Source organism: Dipodomys spectabilis, unplaced genomic scaffold (assembly GCF_019054845.1).
Source record: "Dipodomys spectabilis isolate Male_0828 unplaced genomic scaffold, ASM1905484v1 ptg000001l, whole genome shotgun sequence".
Taxonomy (NCBI): domain Eukaryota; kingdom Metazoa; phylum Chordata; class Mammalia; order Rodentia; family Heteromyidae; genus Dipodomys; species Dipodomys spectabilis.
This window is the reverse complement of record NW_024870678.1, coordinates 2932698-2957299: the sequence shown is the minus strand read 5'-3', so window position 1 is coordinate 2957299 and position 24602 is coordinate 2932698. Positions and strand designations below refer to the sequence as shown.

The window sequence follows — 24602 nt, the reverse complement described above, 5'->3', positions numbered from 1 at the left end:
TGAAGAGCTTCTGGTTCTGTGGCTAACCAGAAGGCCCAGCCTACTTCAGTCTGTACCCTGCAATTTAACCCAGAGCCCTGCCTTGATTTCAGCAAGGCAGCTGATGTCCCCCACAGGGCTTTTCCTCTCACATAGCTTGTTCATCTCACGTGTCTTTGATGCTAGCAGATTATTTAGGCTTTTGCCCTAAAATAGTTAAATTGTGTTCTGTATATAATTAGCTTGAATGACCTTATCAATAGCCAAGGTAATATTTTCTCTGCAAAGCATTTGTGATTTCCTGCCTTGCTCTATCTTTTCTTTCTTTCTTTTTTGACTTGGTGCAGAACAAGATGTCTAGAATCTAGCTGGTAAAGCACAGTCAATTCTTGAGCTCTAGCTCAAGGGTCTTGCCTGGGGTGGCTAGCTACACCAGGAAAGTAAAATCATTTTTTTCTGGTGGTGCTGGGGATTGAACCCAGGGCTTTATGCATTTGAGGTGAGCTCTCTACCACTGAACTATACCCCCAGCCTAAAAGCTGGTATTTCAAATACATCTTGTACTCAGAGTCATAGATCTCAGTTTCTAAGAAGGGAATGTGAACAGTTTAGGATAACAGCTAAAGAAGAAGAATGTAGCCTCCACCCAAAATTGCATGGATTATGCTGTTAGTATATTCTGTTTTATGAAAGGCTTCATTATAAAAAATAAGACACAGTGGACACTTTGACTACACTATTAGTAAGCATGCCAACGCTCTCTTTCACTGTGTGCTTTACGATATGAATTATGGAGCACTAACATAAAGCTTTGATTTTCATGACACCACATAAACAAAGCTTCATTCATTAGTTTCTGTGGCTCTCTTAGAACATTCCATAATGATTAGGGCTTATCTCTTGGTTCCAACTGTTTATGGCTGTGACAACAAAGCGTTCCACTCAAACAATGATATTTTGTTCCAGGCAGTTTCTACAGACTTTTATTTGGTGTCCGGCCTTTTCTTCTAACACTTTATTGGGCCTTCCTGTGACCACATGCAGCTGGTTTCCTCATTCACACTGGTTCATAAAGCACCTGGCCTTTGTGTCTGTGACCCAAATTAAGTTATTTCTTTAATCACATGACAGAATTGGCAGCTAGCCAACTACAGGGCAGAGACCTTGCTTGTACCATCTCAGCCTGTGACCCCAATCAAGTCACTTTAGTAACTGTTCTGAGTAGATTTAGTGTTGTTGCTTTTTTCTTTCTTTTCTTGCCTTTTATTTTTCTTTCTTACTATCACTAGGAGCAGGTGGCTCACTGGTAATCACAGCTACTGAGGAGGCTGAGATCTGAGAATTGCAGTTTGAATTCAGCCTGGGCAGGAACATGGGTGTGATTCTTTATCTCCAATAAACTACTAAGAAATCAAGAAGTAGAAGCTGTGGTTCAAGGGGTAGAGCATTAGCCTTGAGCAAAAAGAAGCTCAAGGACAATGCCCAGGGCCTGAGTTCAAACCCCACGACCAGCAGGTAAGCGCGCGCACACACACACACACACACACACACACACACACACACACACACATTATCCATTTATAAGTTTACCTGAATATTTTCTATGCACTCAGCCTTAATTCTTTAGATAAAACTCTCTAGGTAAAATTCTGGGGTGCCAGTTTATCACCTTCCATTTTTGTTCAAGATTCTAAACAAATATACTGAACTTCCAATCCTTTTCTAAAATAAATACAGATAAAGCATTCAGTAAAACATGTCTGTTCTTTGGTCTACTGGACCAGAGAAAGGAAGAACTTACTGCTAGGATAAGTTTGGCAAGTTTAAGGCTGAGTGAGTCTGAGCCAACATCTACTAGTTTGTACAATGTCTTCAGCAGAATACTTCTTCTCTTAAACTTGTGTCCAAGCAGGTTTCCTTCCTCTAAAACATGATGGAGCTGTGTACAAGCAGCACACACTGTCCCAATGTCTTCTTCTGTCAGAGCAAAGAAAGCAAAGCAACACTTGCTCATTAGGTTCCAGTTCCCAGATGTGTCAAACTCAATTTAAGTAAAAGTAGAACATAACAATAACAATAAAAACAAAACAACCCAGTATTTCCCTGGACATTAAATTCCTGAACACTATTTTCCCTTTTCATATCACTTCTATTTACTTAGTTTTGGGTTGTTTTTTTTTTTTCATCTCTTTGATCCACCTCCTACCACATTGAGTTATTTACTAATCAGGCAGTTAAGGTATCTTGAACCCACAGAGCATATTAACGAATGTGACCTGCACCTATTTTGGTTGCTGCCATCTGTCTCCACCCGTGATCTGCATGGTCTCACAGAAATATTAACATTTGCATCTTCATCTCAACTCTAGTTCCATTAGTCTAGAATGTCCTCCTTACCTTTGTTCCTATTTTTATTGTTTTGGCTCCTCAAGAAAAGAGACATAATTCCACACTCAACACCAATATTTGCCCTGTACTGGTATTTACAGTGCAGGTGTAAATGTGTGTGCTGTTCTTTGTACCCAGTACCCACAAATTGTGCCATGCTAAGGGAGTGGGGACCCTATCTTAACTATCTTTGAATCAATGGCCCAAAATGTGGCAGAACTGCTACACAATCCATAACACAACCTCATGCATACTCATTTTTTAGTATATTGAGCAATGAACATAAGCAATGAACATAATCTCCCTAGGAGAACAATGATTGTCAGTGGAAAAAAGAGGGCCCTTTTTTGTGTGGAAAGCTCAAAAAGTCCCCAAACCCAAAAAGAAAGTTTTCATTAGGAAACGGGGAGATGGAGGACATTTTCTTTCATAGTTATGAATGTGAGGAGGGCAAATTTGAAGGGTGGTCATGATGAGAGTAGGCAGGCCTGGATAAGGAAGAACACAAAAGAGGAGGATGAGGAGAATAAAAGAAGTCAAAAGGTAGGTATCCTGTGTAAAAAAATATTATCTCTGCTAGATTTCCATCACACAATTTAAAACTAGGAAACCAATCTTAAATAAATATCATAATGCGCTCTTAGAAGCCCACATGGAGGAAGTGATGCCTGCGGGGGGAAGTGACTCAGGCCATTTTTAGCTCTGTTCAACAATAACATCTAAGACAAATATTTTAAACCTCAATAGTGAGGCCACCTTCAATGCCTTTCAGTTATACACTTAAATAAATGAATTGATGGGAAATGATTTAGACCAACCTCAAATAAAGGGAAAAGACTGAAGTCTATCGTATGAAACACTTTGGTTATGTCGTTTTGGTCTTGTGTGACTGGCAGTTTCTTCACAAGTCCCAGGTCCCGGGGCTCTGGGCCGGGCAGTGGTTGCAGTCAGTGATTGATCCTCAAGATATTTTTCTACCACTTTTCCTCACAAGAGTCTGCAGCTTACTAGGCTCTATGCAAGAGTGATTGTTTTAGCTTAAAATTAAAAGAGAAAGACTCCAGGGTCAAAATTTAAACTATGGGTCAAACAAACCTATACCAGTTTATCATTGGTTTAAGAGTGTATGGCTTGACAGATAACTTGGCAATACTAAGCTCTCAATGGGCCAATAAAAGTTTGGGGAATAAGCCAGGAGCCAGTGGCTCACATCTGTAATCCTAGTTCCTCAGAAGGCTGAATTCTGAGGATCTTAGTTTGAAGCCAGACCAGGCAGGAAAGTCCATGAGACTCTTATCTCCAATTAACCTCCAAAAAGCCAGAAGTAGAGCTGTGGTTCAAGTGGTAGAGTACCAGTCTTGAGTGAAAAAGCTAAAGGAAAGCATCCAGGCCCTGAGTTCAAGCCTCTCAGTACTAGAACATACACACAAAAAAATGTCTGAGAAATAATAGAGAATAATATAATCTCAGGGCAATTTTGCTTCACAAGCTCCTTAGTAATTATCAAGGGGAAAAGAGCAACTCTGTTACAGAGGATGAGGCTGGTACATACCACCTGGCCCAAGAGATCAAAGGTCACATCTCCAGGAAGATACTAGTCAGCATCAAGGCACTGAGAAGAACTCAGAATCTTCTTGCAGATGCTGACCCAAAGGCTTAGTCCAGGTCTCACTGTGAGAGAACACCAGACAAATCAGTTAATGGGCTGCTTTGTTCAATTAAATGGCCTGAATTCTTCAAGCATATCAAGATCATGAAGGAGATGTGACAAATGATTGGAACTTGTGACCAGGATTTTGTTGTTCTATCAAGGACCTCCATGGGGGCCTTCAGACAAATGGCTCAAGTAGTAGAATACCTGACTAGCAAGTATGAAGTTCTGAGTTCAAACACCAGTACTACCAGGGAAAAGAGAGAGAGTGAGTGACTTTAAAAGAAGTCACTGGCAAAATCTAATTAAGATTTATTTAATATTGCATGATAATTTCCAGGCATGGAAGAAAATGCTCCTGTTTCTACAAAACACAGGTCAAAGCACTTAGTATATCAGTAACTTGTTCTCAAAAGGTTTAAAGAAGACAATGTGGCTGGGAAGGAGGCAGAAAGAGAGGGGAAGAGAAAAGGGAGAGAAGAATGGTAAGAAACTAGGATTGGTATTGGTATTGGAGACTCTTTTGAAACCACTCTGCAACTTTTTTGTATGCCTAAAATTATGTCAAAAGAAGTTACACCTAATCCCATGGTGCCAAGTAATCCAGCCTTGCCATCATCTGTATTTCTTAAAGTCATTTGGGAAGAAAGGACATGTAGTCATGTTCCAAACCCCACCACGGGGCCCTAACTCCTCTCTATTTGGTGTCCAAGATGGGAAGAGCACTGGTAAGACACACATTTCCTAAATAAAGAGCCAAAGCTCACCCAGCACACTAACAGAAGGAGACAATGTAGACACACACATACTCTTAGGATGTGGGGATGCAAGAGACTTTGCAGGTGATCCAGTCTCATCTGCCTGTGGCCTGGCAGGTGAAGACACTACTGCACACAGAGTGTAGGTGACTCCCCACCGCCAACACCACATTAGGAGCAGCTCCAAGACCAGAGATCCTGTCCAGGACTCCAGCATTACTCTGAGCCCAGCCCAGCAGAAGCAGGATGCCCTCAAGGATGAGCCCTTGGGAGACTCAGGAAACAGGGCTACTGCATACCTCCTGGCCTACTTGGGGCAACCCTTCTCATAGGGCATCTGCCCATACCTGCCACTGGTTTGCATATCTACACAGCATTCACGCAACATTTACCATGCGTGGGGGGGGTACTGTGTGCCAGGGTACCAAGCACTGGGTTGGGGCCTGGGGCTGGGACTTGAGCTGGTTCATGTTCAGAGCTACAAAGAGGGAGGAGAGCGGGGAGCCATTCTCTGAGCAGCTTCCCATAACCATGTAGGGCCTTCACCCCAGGCCACTTCCTAGGCTGCCAGCTAGATCAAGAAAACTGTGGGCACAGCTGTGAACCTCCAGCGTCTGCCTTGAGATCTATTTGCAGCTTCCACTTTCTAGAATATGAATGGTCTCCTTAGAGAGGTGAAAGCAGCACTTCCTCCACAAAAGGAGAGATCATTAATGTGTGTCATAAGGGGAACCATAGAAGTGGTTCTCTGGGTGGAAAGTATAACTTGATTCACTAAAATTTTTGGTTTATATGCAATATTTAACTTTGTGCATATGTACTGGCAGTGGGACTTGAACTCAAGAGACTGAGCACTGTTCCTTAACTTTTTGTACTAAAAGCTGACATGTTACCACTCAAGCCATAGCTCTACTTCTGGCTTTTTTTTGGTGGTTAATTGAAGATAAAGTCTCATAAACTTTTCTTCCAGGGCTGTCTTTGAACTGTAATCCTCAGTTCTCAGCCTCCTGAGTAGCTAGGATAACAAGCATGAGCCTCCAGCACCTAGCTATAATGTAACATTTATTATACTAATTCTTGGGTAAATAAATAGATGCCGTCTCGGTGTGTGTGTGTATGTGTGCCCGTGCGCACATGTGTGTGTATATGTATTGTATGTGTATTGTGTACACATGTGCTCACAGGTCCTGGAACTCAGGGCCTGGGCACTGTCACTAAACTTCTTTTGCTGAAGGCTAGTGCTCTACCACTTAAGCCACAGCTCCACTTCTGGCTTTTTTTTTTTTTTCTTAAGATCCTCAAAACCTCAGCCTCCTGAGTAGCTAAGCTTACAATCATGACTCACTGGCATCTAGCAACTTCATTTGTTTTTTATTCCATCCACATGATACTCAATGGAAATTAAAACTATCAGGCTAATAGAGAACATACAAATAATCACAGATTTTTTAATTTAAAATAAGAACTGTTCTCTTACCCTTTTCTAATTCATGCAAAATCGGCACAACCCTTGTATTCCAAAAGAGTTCATCAACTTCTATTTCTGCATCCTTTTCTTTCAAGTTGGCTTTTGAGACTGTGAAAGAAACCCAGAGAAGAGAAAGTGAAATGAGAGAGAAGTGACGGTGGTTATGGACAAGGGCCTTTCCTACTTATTTCTAAAATCAACAAGGTAAACAGTTACATTTTACCTGGCCTTCTGCACCCTCCACCAAGCCTAACTAACTCTAATTATAGCTACAAGTCTTTTAGCCAAAGAACCCCAAATAAAACTCAGATGTTGCAAAGAGACTAGAACTTTAAAACATGCTAGTGCTTTGTGTTCATCAGTCACAGAAACTGTTTTGAGTTTTTAAAACATATTCCACGGAAATATAGTACAGATAAACTATAGATATATAAAGAATAAAGACTTTGAACATCTTTTTATTTTTTATATTATATTTTGGCAATATTGGTGTTTGAATTCAGAACCTCATGCTTGCTAGGCAGAATTCTACCACTGAGCACCAACCACAGCCCGTTCAGATAGGTTTTGCCCAGAGATGGCCTATGAACAAGATTGCCTTACCTACACTTCTCACATGGCTGGGATCACAGGCACAACACATTGTTCCCAATTAATTTGTTCAGATGCGGTCTGGCTAACTTTTTGCCCGGGCAGACCTCAAATCTTAATCCTCTAGAGCTCTGCCTCTTGTGTAGCTGGGATTACAGGTATGAACCACCTCACCTAGACAGATACTTTCAATACTTAATGAAATTTCTTCTAAAAGGACTGGAAAAAGAGCTTGTTTTCTTGTTTGTTTTTCCAGCCAGTAAAGCATAAATTTTAATCCATGCTATTTGCCCCTGATTTCGGTAAAAGGCATCAAGTTCTCTTAAAAATATTTTAGAGTTGCTTCTTGTGGGCCTAGTATTATGTCCGTTGTTTCATGCACTACTCCGATAGTAAGCTTTGGATTTTTTTTTTTTTTCTTTTCGGAAGATTTCAACACAAAACTTGTGTTAGGGCAGAGGTCTATGAAAAGTTTCTTTTCTTTCCGTGTGTGTGTGTGGGGGGGGTGCGTTGAAGCTTGAACTCAGGACTAAAGAGCTTATTTTCTATAGCAAATAAAAAGTCTAGATTAGCCTGACACTGGCTGGTGGCTCACGCCTGTTATTTTAACTACTCAGGAGGATCTGAGGATCGCAGTTCAAAGCCAGCCTGCACAGGAAAGTTCATGAGACTCTTATCTCCAATAAACCACCAAAAAACTGGAACTGGTGCTGTGGCTCAAGTGGTAGAGCTCTCTCCTTGAGCTGAAGAGCTCAGGGACAGCACCCAGGCCCGAGTTCAAGCCTCATGACCCAAAAAACAAGTCTAGATTATATTGGGCCTGTAACATCAAAGCAAGTAATTTCCTGTGGGGTATGGGGAAAAGCCTGGGTTTTCCCCCACCCCTTTCTGTCACTGGTGCATTGTGTGACTGAGGTCTAATCTCTGGTCCTTTCTGAGCCCTGGTTTCCTCATCAGCAAAACAGAAATGAGAACATTTGCCTTCAGGGTTATGAAAACTAGAAGATATGGTCAAGGTGAAAACTAGAAGACATGGTCTAGGTGAAATGCTGTGTCTGGGATCATGCAGCTAGCAACACTCAAGTTCCATGGAGTCCTTTTCCCTGGCTGGTCACTAACTACAATGTGCCACAGCTGTGACATGAGAAGTCCATGCTGCCAGTGCAAGAAGCTTCCAGAGCAATGCTGCCAGGCATGGCACCCACTGGGTGCTGCAGCCTCTATTCTACTTTTACAGACAAGGAAAGTGAAATCCAGACTATTGAGTTATCTGTCTGAGTTTATAATGCCCTGAAACTCTTGCATTAGGTCTCTAAGATATTGTACCCACACCAATCCAGCAAACGAGTATGTGGGAAATGTAAATCAATAAACTCCTAGTCATGATTACCATTCAGAAGAAACCCAAGATCCCAAACATTGCCTATGTCCTCTGCAGGGGGCGCTACTGGCTGATGTGCAGAGGATCCTCAGCAGTGAGAAGTGAATTCCAGTTCTTCAGCCATCTCTGAAATCCATTGGAAGCTCCTGGCCTGGCAACTAGTCTCTATTAGGGGGGAAGAATCTAGCACCTCTGAAAGTGAACCAGGTACCACAAAAACATCAGACAACGTTAGAAATCATAGGGGCAACCACAGAGTTAAACACAGACAGACATATAGACACACACACACACACACACACACACACACACACATCCCGGCATATTTTTAGTTTGACCAAGAAGTCTTGTTAAGAGCAGTGTCTGGGGGCTGGGAAGGTGGCTCAGTGGTAGAGTGCTTGCCTTGCATGCCTGAGGCCCTGGGTTCGATTCCTCAGCACCACATAAGCAAAAAGAAAAAAGCCGGAAGTGGCGCTGTGGCTCAAGTGGTAGAGAGCTAGCCTTCAGCTGAAGAGCTGAGGAACAGCGCCCAGGCCCAGAGTTCAGGCCTCACTACCGGACCCCTCCCAAAAAAAAAAAAGAAAAGAAAGAGCAGTGTCTGGATCTGAACCACAGCTGTGCTGTTTGACCTTGGTCAAGTGAAGCAACAATGATCTTAAGCATTGGGATTATGGGGTGTTAATTCTTTATGTGTTCCTCTGTATCTTCTAAAACTCTTGATGAGGAAAATAAAACATCAGCTATTAAAATATGTGTGCACATATCTTACCAAATATCCATATGAGAATTTCCTTAAGAGTTAAAATAAAATTGTCTGCAACAAGAAATCCCATAAAGTCCCTTCTCAATTATCTGTATAAATAGCAGAGAGACCCATAAAGGCACATATTAAAAATTCACTTGAATTCAGAGATGTCTGAGATGAGTTGCTATTCCATCAAATGAGAAATGTTCTACGCACAGAGTGCAGCTGTTTCCCAGGAAAATCAGGGAAGCTGTATGATTCCCTCCCGGTCAACACTCACCCCAAATCTGCTTCACCTCCCCACTGTGTTCTAGAGACAGCCACACCCCGTTGCAAGTCTAGGCTTGCCTCTTAGCAGATTTCTCTGTGCCAAGAGTGTCCAGCCACACCCAGCATGGAAGCAAGAGCACTAGGACAGCCAAGGTAAGTAGGAAGGACTTGCCAACGAAGCTGTAATTAAACCGTGAAGGAATTGTGAGTAGTCTTCTGCAGATCAAAATCAGTTCCTAGCAGCATAGGCTCACAATCCTCTATTCAAAACTTTTGGGAGCAATGTCTGGACTTTATATTAAAAAAACAACACTCCAATAGAATCTTCTGGGGAGAAGAGCCTATCACCTTATATTTGTAAATATTCATACTAACAAAACAAATGATTGGTTTCCCATCAGCTCAGATCTGGTATTGCCATTCAGTAAGACTGAAAGATACTTCAACCTCTAGAGCTCTGAGATTTCAGATTGCAGATGAAAGAAAATTACAGCCCAACTCTGTCACTCTCTTGGATCAGTATTTTTAATCACTCTATCTTAACTTTGGTATATGTGTGTGTGTGTGTTATTTTAAAAATAAATGTGAATATTCAGGCACTATAAAAGCATAGTTGCTCATACTCCTAGGGAGCCAACCAATTCAAAGTATGTTCTCAAGACAAGCCAAAAGCCAAAAGATAGCAAGTAAATAATAATCAATTTAATCAACACATACTTTGACCCACTTGAATTACTAGAAATACTGACTTTAGCCCCCAAAGTCCAAATCACCATTGTGTGTGTGTGTGTGTGCGTGTGTGTGTGTGTGTGTGTGTGTGTGTGTATGTGTGTGTGTGTGTGTGTGTGTGTGTGTGTGATGGTACCAGGATTTAAACTCAGGGTCTGGGTGCTGCCCCTTAGCTTTTTTGCTCAAGGCTGGTGCTCTACTATTTGAGCCATACCTCCACTTCCCACCTTTTGCTGCTTCACTGGAGATCAAAGCCTCACAGACTTTCCTATCTGAGCTGACTTCAAACCTTGATCCTAAGATCTCAGCCTCCTAAGATTGTAAGTGTGAGCACTGGTACTAGGCCCAAATTATTTTGATCTTTTCTGTAATATGTTCCTTGATAAAGAGTGCCAGGAAAGGCTGTGATCATCAACCTGTTTATCAAGACAATGGGACAGTCCAGAAAGAGTAGACCTCAGGCAGCCTTGTAGTAGAGGGGTGAGCCAGTATCACAAAACAGCAGATTTAACACTGCCAGGCCTTTGCAAAGTTGTATCAGGCTATGGCTTTTTACCTCTTTGCCTCCACCCCATGCATCTCCTCCTTGCAATCTCCTCCTGCACCTCACCTTCATTCCAGATACTGTCTCTCATACTTGCATGTATGCATGCATACACGTATATTCATATCCATGCATGCACACACACATACACACACACACTAGTAAGGTTTGTCTCGGTCTTAGGGAAGAACTCAATATTTTAGAAAGCACTTTCATCATGATTTACAGTTTGCTAAATATAAAAACTATGATTCAACAGGAAATTGAGTAAGTCAAGAAAAAAAAAATTCTGCCTGTGTTTGAAGGTTTTGCTGTCTAAGAGGTTATATCTGTTAACTGCAGCTCTGTGTTCTGAACACAAAAGCCTGACACAATGATAGGATTGGCTGATGTTTTTAGCATGTAAATGCCAGGTCCTTAGCAACAAATGCTGTCTTGGAAATCAGAATATTAGCTTCTTCCTGAGTATTAGAAGAATTCCTAGTAGTCACAAAAAGTATTTCATTAATATTTTAAAAGACATTTAACCAAGTACTACTTTTATATTATTACTGTTGTTGTTGAGACAACGTCTTGCTACCTAGCCCAAGCTGGCCTCATGATTCTCCTGCCGCAGCCTCCCGTGTGCTGGGATTATAGATGTGCCCCATAACGTTCAACATAAAGATTATCCGTACCATAAAAAGGAAAAAATCCGAGGAATATAAAAATATTTGTGTACCCTGATTAGTTTGGTCAGATATTAACATTTTGCCATATTTTTGTTGTTCCCCTCATTATAAAGAAATAATGCAGATATAAAGCTCTCTGCATACTTCCCTCTACACTTCTCCTGTAACCCCATGGGGTTATATTATTCTCAATCAGTGGTATTTGGGATTTTACATGGTTTCACAGGTTACCATATAGATCCATAACCCAGGATTTATGCCCTTGACTTTGAAACTTTTTTTAAATCTATGTCTTTAGTCATTACAGTCAATATTACAAACACACTTTTGTTCATTTTTCTACCTGCCTTATTTTGTTGTATGAACACATTTTGTATCATTTTTCTAGTCTATAGTTTATATTATGTATTTTTCCCAACTCTACAGTATTAAGCTCCCCAAACACTATCTTTTTATAGTTAATAGAGTTTCATTTAAGGAGCAATGTTTTTGAACTCAGGTGATGAACCTTAGAGCTACTTAATGTCAAGTCTGGCAACCTTCAGAATACTTTTGCTACATAATTTCTGTAAAATTGTTAAGACCATCATCAACCCACATTTGAGGCACCAGAGCTGGCTAATGGCAAGACTGTTATGAAACCACAAAAAACGGATCAAAGTAACTGTTGACCTTTGACCCTGCTGGACATGGTTGCTGGAATTTTCTTTCACAAGCCAGCCAACAGCAGACATCTTCCTGCACAAGTTTTTCCTACCAATGTAGATGCTGCAGCTGGCGTTTTGAGAACGTGGATGGAACAGGAGCTCCTCACCTGCTTTGATTTCCAACCTGCTCAGGTCTGAGCTGCTGGGGCATGAGGACGCCCTTGTGCGCCTCTTCCCTGGCTCCCTAGGAAAAAGCAGAATTCGTGTAACGCAGCACAAAACACCAAGGCTTCTGCAGTTTTGTAAATTATGTCTGTGTGGTCCGGTTTCTGAAGAAACCACAGAGAATTGGTTTCTAAAATGAGGTTTGATGCTCTGTTATCTTGCTTTCATCAACCTTTAGTTTCCTATGGAGATTTATCTTGGGAAAACAATTCATTGGCATTTCAGTATAGGAACTATGTTTGCTAGAAAGAACAAGAATCCAATCTTTGCAAAACAGAATTGGTTAAGGATATGGACCACAAGAGGTCACTGTTAGAATAAGAAAGAGCCCTGGTGGAAGATCTCAGGCCAGGCCAGCAGCCTCTGGGAGGTGGGAAAGCTAAACTCCCCTCTACAGTCAGGAGGGAAGGAGGCGGTGCTGAATCTCCAGATATGCCCAAGGTCACACAGCCGGCTCAGTTTTGGAATTCAGGTCTCTTAATTTCCCATTCTTTCCACTACATCACAGAATGTCCTGTTTCCATTTTAAAACTTAATTAAATTATTATTTTTCCAAAAAAATATTTTCTTAGGAATATTTTAAAAGTTAAAATATAAAAAACCCTAAAGGTACATTCCAACAGTCCCGGGTGGGCGAATATTTTGTGCTCCACATAAAGAGTTGTGCTGGCTAATGGCAGGTCTTAATGCTTATGGTTTTACAGATATAGTTCATGGAAAGCCTTTCTTGGGTGGATACTTCTCTTAGAGCTGATACTTAAAAGTACTTAGTTATAAATAGCTGCATCAAATTCCAAGATTAAAAAAGCACTGGAAGAATGTGAGTGAAAATTTTACAACAAGGCTTTTTTGCTGATGTAATATATGTGCGCACTCATAAAAGTGCACCCACAAATGGCCCGGGCCTGCACTCATTGTTCCTGCTTCACTGGGGAGCAGTCAGCAACCCAGAACATGTCATAGCCCTCTCCCTTTGCCGCTGTCCTAGAGTGCAGATTCACCAAGTTTGTTTTCCCCCCATTAACATGCCCTTTTAACGTACCTGATATTTTCTCTTGTTATAAAATATGGAAAAGTCAGGCACCTGGTGGCTCATGCCTGTAATCCCAGCTACTCAGGAGGCTGAGATCTGAGGATCAAAGTTCAAAGCCAGTTTGTGCAGAAAAGTCCATGAGACTATTAGCTCCAAGTAAGCAGCACAAAGACAGAACTGGAGCTGTGGCTCAAGTGGTAGAGTGCTAGCTTTGAGCAGTAGTAAAGCCAAGTGAGAGTAAAAGGCCTTGAGCTCAAGCCCCCAGTACCAGCATAAGCAAATAACAAGATTTAAAAAAAGATAAAAATATAAACAAATAAAAATATAAGTAAAGAGATACAGTAGTATCTACTTCTCTGAAGCAATTGCTTTATTGTTGTACATAATGAAAAACAGATCTGATAGTTAGATATACCTAGCCAACCAAAGAAAGAATGTGGGGACTGGATCCTCATGAAGGAACAGGTATAAAAAAAAACTCAACCTTCTGAAAAGATAAAATACTAAAACATCAATAGGATGTTAATGTTTTAGTATTCCCCTATTCCTTGAAAATACTAGGAAGAAGAATTTTCTTTCGATGTGTAGATCTGCCCTACACAACTGCCTAAAATGTCAAGCAAGCTAATTTTTAACAAGTGGCATTTCTGAGTCACTGGTCCATTCTCCCTATAGATACATGTGTCCATCCTCACTTCCTGGAAAATGAAAATTCACAAGGATCCTTATAAGATACAAAGGCTTGGGAGTGCCCTATCCTAGCAGTTCTCAGGGAGAGCACAGGAGATGTGTCACCCCTTCTGCAAATAATTAATTGATGAATCGTAGTGGTGATGGAGTAGGTGAACACACAGACAGACATCTGGGCGCTGGGCCCACCTGCTGTGTGTCCAACTCCTAGAGAAAACTCTTACCAGCTCTGTGACTTACTTAGTTTTGGTTTCCTCATCTTATAATGAGGGCAGAGCTTCTATTTTTATGCAATGATTGGCACATTCACTTAATAAATTGTCATTAGTGTGCTTCTTTTTCTTCTTAATCACCCAACACCTATCTGAGCAGTTTAGTACTAGACCTGAACATATATGGTCTTCTCTGATCAAGTTTCAAAGCTAATCTCAGAAATTACAAAACTCTATTTTTCTTGAGGCAATGGGAATTGAACCCAGGGACTTTGTGCATTCTAGGCAAGCATTCTACTGCTCAGTTATATCCCTAGCCTGTGAACTACTTTTAAAAATAATTCACTTTTTTTGCAAATAGACTTTGGGAGAAGAGTTCAATAAAACTCAAGGGAAGCTGACAGGAGAATGATTAGCAAATGGGAGAAATGGACCACAAATGTAAGCCTTAAAAGACTAAAAATCACTCTCTGAAGAGGAGCAGCATGAAGGAAGGAAAAGGACATGAGAAGCATAACCCTTAAGGCTGGGTTCAATTGCCTAGGTCTAGCAAGACAGGCACAGAGGTTTCGGCTGGGAAGAACTGGGAACAGCTTAAATTGGGTTGAGTAATGGACTCCATTTGCTGGACAGTAAGAAACTTCATAGGCTCTGATGCTAGGAAGTAGTGGGACTTAGAGTGAAGCAACAACAACAGTAAAAGGAGAGGTAAAGGGCACCAGTCTTTTAAGAATACAGTGGATCTCTGGGCTGGGAAGGTGGCTCAGTGGTAGAGCGCTTGCCTTGCATGCCTGAGGCCCTGGGTTCGATTCCTCAGCACCACATAATGCAAAAAGAAAAAAGCCGGAAGTGGCGCTGTGGCTCAAGTGGTAGAGCGCTAGCCTTGAGCTGAAGAGCTGAGGGACAGCGCCCAGGCCCAGAGTTCAGGCCCCACTACAGGACCCCCCCCCCCCCCACACACACACACAAAGAATACAGTGGATCTCATAAGTAAAAAGTTGACAGAGTGGTGGGTAATTTCAAGCCTCCACAGAATAGGGGGATGACCTGGACAAACAGGAGGCCAGGGTTGCTGCCAATTGAAATGGGATGGTGAGGTAGGGAGGGAGAAGAACCATTTGGAGGTTCAGGCAAATTTGGCATTTACCTAGCTGAGTTTCTGATGACCTAGGGAACAGCTGCAAATATGTAGAAATTGGTAAAAGGGGTCTGTGTGAGACTAAAATGGCACAGAGGGACCAGAAGGCTGGCTCTGAGACTTGGAACTCTTTAGATGCTCATGGGTAAAGACTAGGAAGGCACAAAAGAGGCCCAAAGGAGGAGAGAAGTAATCTATGCCCTCCCATAATCCAAGCCCTGCTGGAAGAGAGGGCACTGTACACAGGAGACAGCTGTTGGGGACTGGGGAAGGTCTAGCCTGGCCTAGCCAAGCAGCAGAGTCTCCATGGAATAGTATGGCTGAAATCCCACAATAGGAATAAGTAGGAAAGAGCTACCAAGAAAAGAAAATCCCTCCTTCGCTGGAGAGGGGGAAGAGCAGCCTTACGTATACCACAGAAATCCATCTCACGGGCCTTGTAAACAAATCTTTTATCCCTTTTCCGCTCTGACAGTTCTTCAACTTGCACTAAGACCCTGCCCACATCACCCGGTGACTAAATCACTTCCTATGGTTTATGTCCTGGGGCTCCAGCCTAGAGGGCTGTACGATCGCTGCTAAGTTTTAACCTAAGCTTTGGTTTTCTGTGCATGAGGGGGTGGTAAGTAATGGCACCCCACATAAGGTTGTTGTGAGGACATCATATGCCTGCTCGCTTACTCTGAGCAAGTGTCAGCTGGGATACTTGGACTAAGGCAGCTAGAAGCACTGGTGGTTCTAGGGTGATCACAGAGCCGGTCACATGCAGTGAAGGCAGGTGGTCTTCATCCAGGTTGGACCTTCGCTCATTCTTATTAAATTCCCGTTTTACATTGGCAACCAGTTCCTGCCTGTCTGATGTTTGCAGATTTCAATTCAGTCATCTAGTATAATTGTTCTCCCCAGCTTCCCGTTCCATGTTATTAGAGATGATAATTAAATTTTGTATGATTTTTTGATGTACTAAAAATAAAACAATTCTTGAAATGAGCTCTTTTCTGAAATTCATCTTAGAGGTGGAAGAACACTCTTTTGTTAGGATATTAGCTAGGAAGTCCCAATATACAAATACTAAAAACCTAATTCTCCTGGCTTTAAATGACAGAGAGAATCTATTGGTTGATATAACCCCAAAGTGGCCACGCAGCTGGCGAGGAGGGGGGGGGTGATGGGGGGGGGGGGGGAGAAGGGGCAGGACTTTAGGCCTGGCACGATCAAAGCTCTGGCTCTGGCCTCTGCAATTCTGTTCCCTCTAGCTTTCTTTTACCTCTGTCTGTAATCAGGCTGGAGTCCTGATGAAAGTAAAATGTAGGTAGGTAGGTGCTCCCAGGCTTCCCTTCTGTAGCCCTTGAGTCTCATGGAATAAGCAAAGTCTCTTCCCGTCACTGACCAGAGTCCCACATTTCAGTCCGAACATAGAATCAAGCTCAGTAGCCAAGGCAAACTACACTCCCGGTGATGGAATTACTACTGCCCATGAATCAGTCCATTATGTTGGCAATATTGACTACTCAGACATATATACTCAAAAGAAATAAATTTATAGTTCTTTAAAGATATTCTACAAGGTATATTTTGCTATATAATTCAGGTCGGTCTTGCAATGATTATGACTATGCTTCTTTAGCTAAGATTGACCAAAACTTTGATTTGGAATTAAGAATAAAACCAAACTAATTTTCATTTTGGAAAAATTTTAAGGGGTATTTATGGTAAGGAACTGTGTAGTGTAGCTCAATGGTAGGATGCTTGCCTGGCATGCATGAAGTCTTGGTTTCTGTCCCAGCACAACAATGCTTACCAAAAAAAATTAAGTTTTGGGCTGAACTTTTCTTTGTTCTAGGAAAAAGACATTTCATCTATTGGATACAAGTCGTACAGGCGTAAATCAGATAGTAAATATCTAGCCATTGCACCCATGTAGACTCAATCACAACTACTCTGCTCTGCTATCACTAGTGCAAATGCAGCCAGATTCCATAGGCAAATGAGTGCATGTGGCTGGGTTCCAGAAACACTTGATCTGTAAAAGCAAGCCACAAACTAGATTTGACTCTTGGGGTTTAGTTTGTTGATCTTTGTCCTCTTGATATTTTCATTCCAATTTGGGAACACCACCAAAATAGTGATAGTCTTTCTTATGTCTTCATGGTTTGGAGACATAGCTTCAAGACAAATTAACACTCTTTCCTAATAACTAATCGTCAAAACAGAATCCTGCTCAAATAGGAACACACAACACAATGAATTTAAAGGATATGATTTTAAAGGAATGTTCATAAGATCAAAAATTTAAGGAAGGCCTCTAAGTTACTCATAGTGTTGGGTTATAGCCCAAGATTAAAAATACACACACACACACACACACACCCCACTATAATAATTACTTCAGCAATTAGTACTGGCTATTATCCAAGTTGTTTCGATACAAATTTGATTAGAAGTTGCTTTGTAGATAACCATGCTAGCTTAATTTAGCTAACCATAAATTTCCTTAAGGTAGAACAAAATCTACAGATTCATGTTTCCCTTAACAGTCAAAGCTCCACAGTTTGATGACACCCCAGGTGAAAGGCCTTCATAACTGCTCAGTGGGACAGCTTTGAGGAAGGACTTCAGCCCAGGGAATAATTACCGTGAGACTGAAGCCCTAGTAACTTCCATGGCCAGTTGGAGTACTGGCTTTGCCTCACACATGGCCCTTGCGCACCTGAGAGGAGGCGGTTTACATGTGTCCTAGGGGCCTCCTATGTTCCAGGCTCCCTCTTCCAAAATTGTTGAAAACCTCTGACCCCCATGCCAACCACTCATCTGTCACATGTCCCTCACCTCCATCCAGGAATACCTCCAGGAATGTGCTCAGTGGCATACAGCTTGTGATACTTCCCAACACCTTATATCAAGTCCTCCCTCTGGCTGATGCTGCTTCTGATGAAAACTAGCCCACCAGAAGCACTACAAATCAAATGTACTCTTCAGGAAAAGTCATCTGACCCTCAGAACTATGAACCCTAAGCTCTAAACCTCCTACCCCCAGCCACTCTCTTTCAGTTCTCCTTTCATTCTTCCAGCATTCAAGTAAATCCCCCAAACCTGCTACCAACCTTTTTGTGTGCATTCAAATCACATGGAGATCTCATAAAGGGGGATTCAAATTCACAGCTCTGGGTTCTGCATTTCCTAACAGAAATGTAGCAAGGGCTGATAAGCTAAAGAGCTTCTCAAGGCCGGAGTCCATTCCTATATCCCCAATAGCCTCACTCAGGGCTTTGCTGACAAGAAATGGGGAACAAGGGTAAATGATCAAATTAGATGGGCTTTTACAAACTCATTCTGCCCAATGCTCCTGTCTTTTCCATATGACAAGTTTTGCCACCACATAATCCTTAATTTCTTTCTTTCCTTTTTTTTTAGCTGTGGGGCTTGAACTCGTGGGCTTGGACACTGTCCCTGCACTCTTCAGTTCAAGGTGAGCACTCTAGCACTTGAGCCTCAGTGCTACTTCTGGTTTTCTGGTGGTTAATTGGAGATGAAAGTCTCATGGACTTTCCTGCCCAGGCAGGCTTTGAACCATGATCCTCAGATCTCAGCCTCTTGAGTAGCTAGGATTATAGGATGAGCCACCAGCACTGGGCCTTAATTTCTTTTTTAAAATTAATTTACATTAGATATTGCTTGGGGATTAGAAGATTTCATCATGACCTTTCCACATATCACCCCCACCCCCCACACGCCTCTATTACTCTTATTTATTTATTTATTTATTGCCAGTCCTAGGGCTTGAACTCTAGGCCTCGAAGATATCTCTGAGCTTCCCTTAAGAGTACTCTACCAATTGAGCCACAACTCCACTTCTGGCTTTTTTGAGTAGTCTATTGGAGATAAGAGTCTCATGGACTTTCTTGGACAGGCTGGCTTCGACCCTTAATCCTCAGACCTCAGCCTCCTAAGTAGCTATGATTATAGGCATGAGTCACTGGCACCCGGCTTAATTTCTTTTTAATATTTTTAAGTAGTTGTACAAAAGAGTCTCAGTTCAACATATCAATTATGCGCATAATACGTCTTAATTTCTTTAAAAAAATGACTTCATTGTTTTTGAAAAATGACATATTTATTATTATTTCTTAAAGACTTGGTAATATAAGTACAAAGAAGTTGTTTTAAAAGTCATCCCACATCCCACCACCCTGAAATAAACATCATTAATATGTGTTAAACATCATTCCAGATGTTTTGTATATATTAGGTGGAAAGAGAGAATGAGAAACCGGAAGGAAGATCGGAGGAGGCAGGGAGGCCAGGTGAACCAATAGATATAAATGGAATCCTGCCACACACATTATTATAATGAAAAGTGTTAAGTATATATTTTACTTGATTTGAACAGAGAAACAGAAATAGAGATGAAACTGAAGAGATTGTAGGGCTTCAGATGAATGGGTCTTCACAAGGTATTAGTTCCTAACCGATCTCGCTGAAGTTAAGAAGAAAAATAATGAAAACATTAGGATGCTGAAACCATCACTTTTTAAACCATTTCCATTTCAGTCAGTAAACACTGAAAAAATCCATTCCTTATTATGAAAATGAAGAAATTAGTATTCACGTTTCCTCCCAAGTACTGGTTTTAGTAACTTATATTCAACTGCACTGTTGAGGTTTCTTTTCCTTAGTCATCATTTTCAAGAATTGTTCAGTTTTAATTTGCTATGAAAACAAAGCCAATACCGTGATGATTTTACAATAGACTTTCATTTCTGAGCTTTGAATTCTGATTCAGTTGTCTAAAGGTGTTCTAGAAGGTGCATGACTAGTGTGTTCCTTTAGTCTTGCCTCTTTGAAAGTGTCTACCTACTACCACTTGACTGGTGATATAATTTTTGGCTATTCCTTTTTATGCTGAGGATTTCAAAGACATTACTCCACTCTCTTCTGGAATTGAGAGATATTTTAATAAAGTAGGAGGCTAGCTTGCCTTTCTCCTTTTGTATGACTTGCTTTCATGGCCTGAATGGTCTTAGGATAATTTCTTTATATGACAAAAAAGCAATCTTTTCTGTCACACGAAAATGTTGCCATCTTATAACCAGTTACCATTCTGTCCTGACATTTCTTGGTACTGATAGTTCCTGGAATTATTTGCTTTTTGACTTTAATCATGACTATCATCTGTGTGTTCATAATAGTCAGCCATGTCAAGGGTATAAGTCTCCCCTAGAGTGGGAACTTTCCGCTGACTTTACCAAACTCCTCCAACTGTGACCATCAGCCAGCCTGTTCCCAGCTAGCTGTGATACAACAAACCCCATTTGAGAGGGCTAGAGTGCTATCTAACTTCCATGTATTGTCCTAACACCCTGGAAACCAATTCTAAAACAATAGGACCCTGACTCTTTGACAGGGTAGCTGGATAGCTTGGGTTAGGATAAAAGCCAAGCAGATCACTCCAGCAAGTGTGTCTCCCTAGCTCTGGGGAGAGTGACATTGTACCTTTCTGTGCAGAAGTAAAGTGCATTGATGAAATGTCCTATATCTCTTGTGGGTCTATTCACTTCTTGACATCAGAGGGTCCTGTGCTTCCAGTATCCAGATATTCACCCCTTCCACAGTCATTGACCATGTGTGGCATACTGGGTAGTGTTCCAGTGCTAAACACTGCTGGAAACATAACATCTTAGTGTAGATTATTCCATACCAAGTTTTGTTGGACACTGTATATTTAGGTGCTTTTGATATAAGGTCTTATTTCAGAAAGTTTTCTTCTAGTACATCTTAATATTTTTCTGTTTTGTTCTTGTTAATCTGACCTCTTCGAGTCTCCATTGGTTATTGTAATATTAAATGAGATAATATGTATAATCACTCAGAAGACTGCCTGCTCCTCAATTCCATATCAGTGCTAGGAAAGATTCCCTTCAGGAATTTGAATTTCATTCTTCCATATCTCTCCCAATCTCTCTTTCACAGCTGCTTTCTTATTCATTTCTTTTTGTGTATATCTTCTGCCTGTCCTCGTTACATTTTCAATTGATTTTTATCCTACTTAATGTCATTTTCTCCTCATATGCATATTGTTTTCTTTGATCTCTTTTTTGAGAACTGCAAGTTTATTTTGATCACCTGATATGGATTTATAGTCTCTAATTTGAGTTCCTGTAACCCAAAGAAGAGCTCTTATTCCTTTTCTGTAAAATGGAAGGTTCACATTACCTATGAGACCAAAGAGAACTGTTTTAACTCTTCTCACATTGTTTTGAGGATACTGTCTTTTGTGATATATTTTCTTCATCTGTCATTTGTCATACTATTTTTTCTTTTCTTTCTCTTTTTTAGGCAATTCTGGGGTTTGAATTCAGAGCCTTGCACTTGCTAGGTAGGTGATTTACTATTTATTTAAAGGCGTATTTCCAGGTCTTCTCTGCACATTTTTTTTTTTTTTTTGCTTTAGCTATTTTCCTAACAGGATCTTGTTTGCCTTAATCACAATCCAGCCACCACTCCAGCCTGTCTTTTGTAATATTCTTTACTTATCTAAGCTGAGTCTTAGTTTAGTTTTTTGGTTTTTTTTTTGGGTCCGGTCATGGGGCCTGAACTCTGGGCCTGGGTGCTGTCCTTCAGCTCTTCAGCTCAAGGCTAGCGCTCTACCGCTTGAGCCACAGCGCCACTTCCGGCTTTTTTCTTTTTGCTTATGTGGTGCTGAGGAATCGAACCCAGGACCTCAGGCATGCAAGGCAAGTGCTCTACCACTGAGCCACCTTCCCAGTTTAGTTTTTATCCTGATATAATTTGTCTTCATTTGTTGAAGTTGAATAAGATCCACAGAAAAAGAGAACTTGGGTACTGTGGAGGTGAAGTTTTTGAATATCCAATGATAAAATCTATTTTCTTTTACTCTGAGGAGTATTATGGAATAGAGTGTTGTGACTCACTAAAAAGCCACTTTACATGATGCACTGCTTGAATTCTAATCTGTTAACCCCTTCGCCAACACACACACATATACACACAAATTTGCCAGCTCACAGGCAATAAAGAGAACATGTCACCCTCAGCTCTACCATGTCCCCCAACATTTCATAATATGTATCTTGAACTGAATTCCTGTAGGCATCCTCTCTTTCTTTTAGGCTACCCACATCCTTAGATCTCATCTCTTTCAACAGGCTACTGGATATATTCATCTGAATGGAAAACTCTCTTTTTGTAAAATCTGTTTCTTGCTCAAAGTCTGAAAAGGTATGTATCAACTCTCAGATCACCCCTTATTTTCACAGTAAAGAAAATGAACTAGACTTTTTGATTGCCACATTCCAAGTAACAAAACTTAATCTGAAATACCATGACCAGAAAAGAGAGATGGAGGAGAGAGAGAGAAAGAGAGAGAGAGAGAGAGAGAGAGAAAGAGAGAGAGAGAACAAAACACAAAGAAATGGAGGAAGAAGAGAAGGAAGGAAGAAAAAGAAAAAAAGTAAAATATGGAGAGTAGTCTGCAATGCTGAAGTGGTAGCTTGAAGCACTGGATCTAGGACTTAATAACTATTCTTGAACTGGATTGCTCTGATTGTGTATTTCAGAGCCTCCCTCTACAAGGCAGGGAAAGGGCCTCTGTCAGCTGCAAGACTACATTATCTTTGCAGCCTGGAGAAAGACCCCATTTCCCAAAGGCCTTGGGGATAGTCCCAGGGAAGATCTCAGTCAGCCTCACTTGAACTATGAGCCCAGCCCTGAACCAGCCACTAAAGCTGGGTCACCTGGCCACCCCTGGTGAGAGACAGGAGGAGGGCGGGGTCAGACAGAGCAGCGTTTACTGCACATGTGAGAGGGCTGCTTCCCTGTATAGGGAAGTTTGCCAGGAAGATAAAAAACAATCAAACCCAGTACTGCAATATAAGCTTTACTCCATGTTTTATAGTCTGGATTGGAGCCATTTCTTCTGTTTCATTGACATTTATTTCTGTTTTTCATTCTTTGCTGTTTTCATTGGGTTTCTGCAGAGTGCTTGACTTTATCATCTTTAGTCAGAAGCTCACTTCCCTCATTTTTTATTTTAACCATATTAAAGGCCCTTGTTAGTTTACAAGTAAGGCTGCACAACCTGAGTGCTCATTCTACAACCTGCAATTGGGAAGGTAGAAGAGATAAAGGAGGGAGACGAGTCTTTTTATCTCCTAGGTTAGGAAAAAGCCCCTTAGGGGGAATTAGGAAACTTGGTAGAAGGCATACAACTAAATGGAGTGGCTGAGAGACAACCCAGAGATCTTGGCTCCTGGGTTGCCCTGAGACTCCCCTCCAGGTCTTAGATCCTAACTAGGGCATGTAGAATATTCACACAGAAAGCCTTAGTGGTATTTATGCAGATGTATAAAGGGCTCATCAGATAGGACCACTGGCTGGGCGGAGATGTACATACTCCTTTTTTATTCTTTCCTTTCTCATCCTTTCTTTCCCTCCCCTCCCCTTCCCTCCTCCCCTTCCTTTCCTTTCCTGTCATTCTTTTGTGCTAACACTGGCACTTGAACTCAGGGCTCACACGCTTGCTTAGCTTTTTCACTCAAGGCTGACCATTCTACAATTTGAGCTGCACCTCCACTTCAACTTTTTACTGATTAATTAGAGATAAGAGTCTTGGGGATTTTTCTACCCAGGGTAGCTTCAAACCATGCTTCTTAGGTCTCAGCTTCCTGAGTAGCTAGGAAGTAATCCACCAGCACTCAGCTCACCCTCCTTGTTAATGTCAGTGTTACTCTTTTCAATCATGTACTACAGAGTGAGAAATAGTGACGTGCTACCAAGGAATCAACTTTCCAAACTTCAAATTGATTCCTCAGTGGACACAGGATTGAGGATGGCAGCCTCATACAAGCTGGAGAATCTCTGGGGAAGTTACCTCATCCCTAATATCTCATTTGTAATGGCACTTTGCTTAGCGAATCTTCCCCCATCGTAACTGGTGTAAAGTTAAACTTCAGGCCATGCCATGTCTTAACTATCCGTATTTTAACAGGAAGGAAAGCCCACTAGACCCCACACTGGGAGCAAGCTTGTCAGCACATCACTTACTCTGTCTCCTGTCACTGTCCTCTCCTACCTCTACCCTCCCTCTGCCAGTCCAGCTTACTGCCAAGGGCCTTAATTTTCTATTTCGGGTCTCCTGATTGAGGGGGGGGAGGGAATGTTCATTGAGGGGAGGGCTTTTACATCAAAACTGGGAATAAGCCACCGCCTAGCAGAGATCATTTCTTGGAATTATTCCTTTAAATGTTTACAAGAAACAATTATCAAGTGTCCCTGACTGATTCCCAAATGTACTTGAAGGGAGAATTGCTAAGAGTTTCCATTTTCTGGTTTGTTTTAATCCTACGGCATAAACTTTTTTTTTTCTTTCTGGTTGTTGTTGTTGGAATTCCTTCAACAAAATTCCTCATAAAGATGAAAGGAGGGGAAAGCTTGTTACTGAAAGTTAAACTTCCCAGGGTGCA

At 41.4% G+C, this 24602-nt stretch overlaps 1 protein-coding gene across 1 annotated transcript in view; it reads right to left on the bottom strand.

Annotated features, from left to right (window-relative positions):
* Positions 1–24602, bottom strand: part of Armc2 (armadillo repeat containing 2) — a 100933-nt gene that overhangs the window by 54747 nt on the left and 21584 nt on the right. Inside the window, exons 6-8 of the mRNA XM_042675029.1 lie at positions 11990–12066; positions 6254–6352; positions 1781–1956 (exon numbers count right to left, since the gene is read on the bottom strand). Of these exons, the coding sequence (XP_042530963.1) occupies positions 1781–1956; positions 6254–6352; positions 11990–12066 (352 nt within the window). The remainder of the gene's footprint in view (positions 1–1780; positions 1957–6253; positions 6353–11989; positions 12067–24602) is intronic.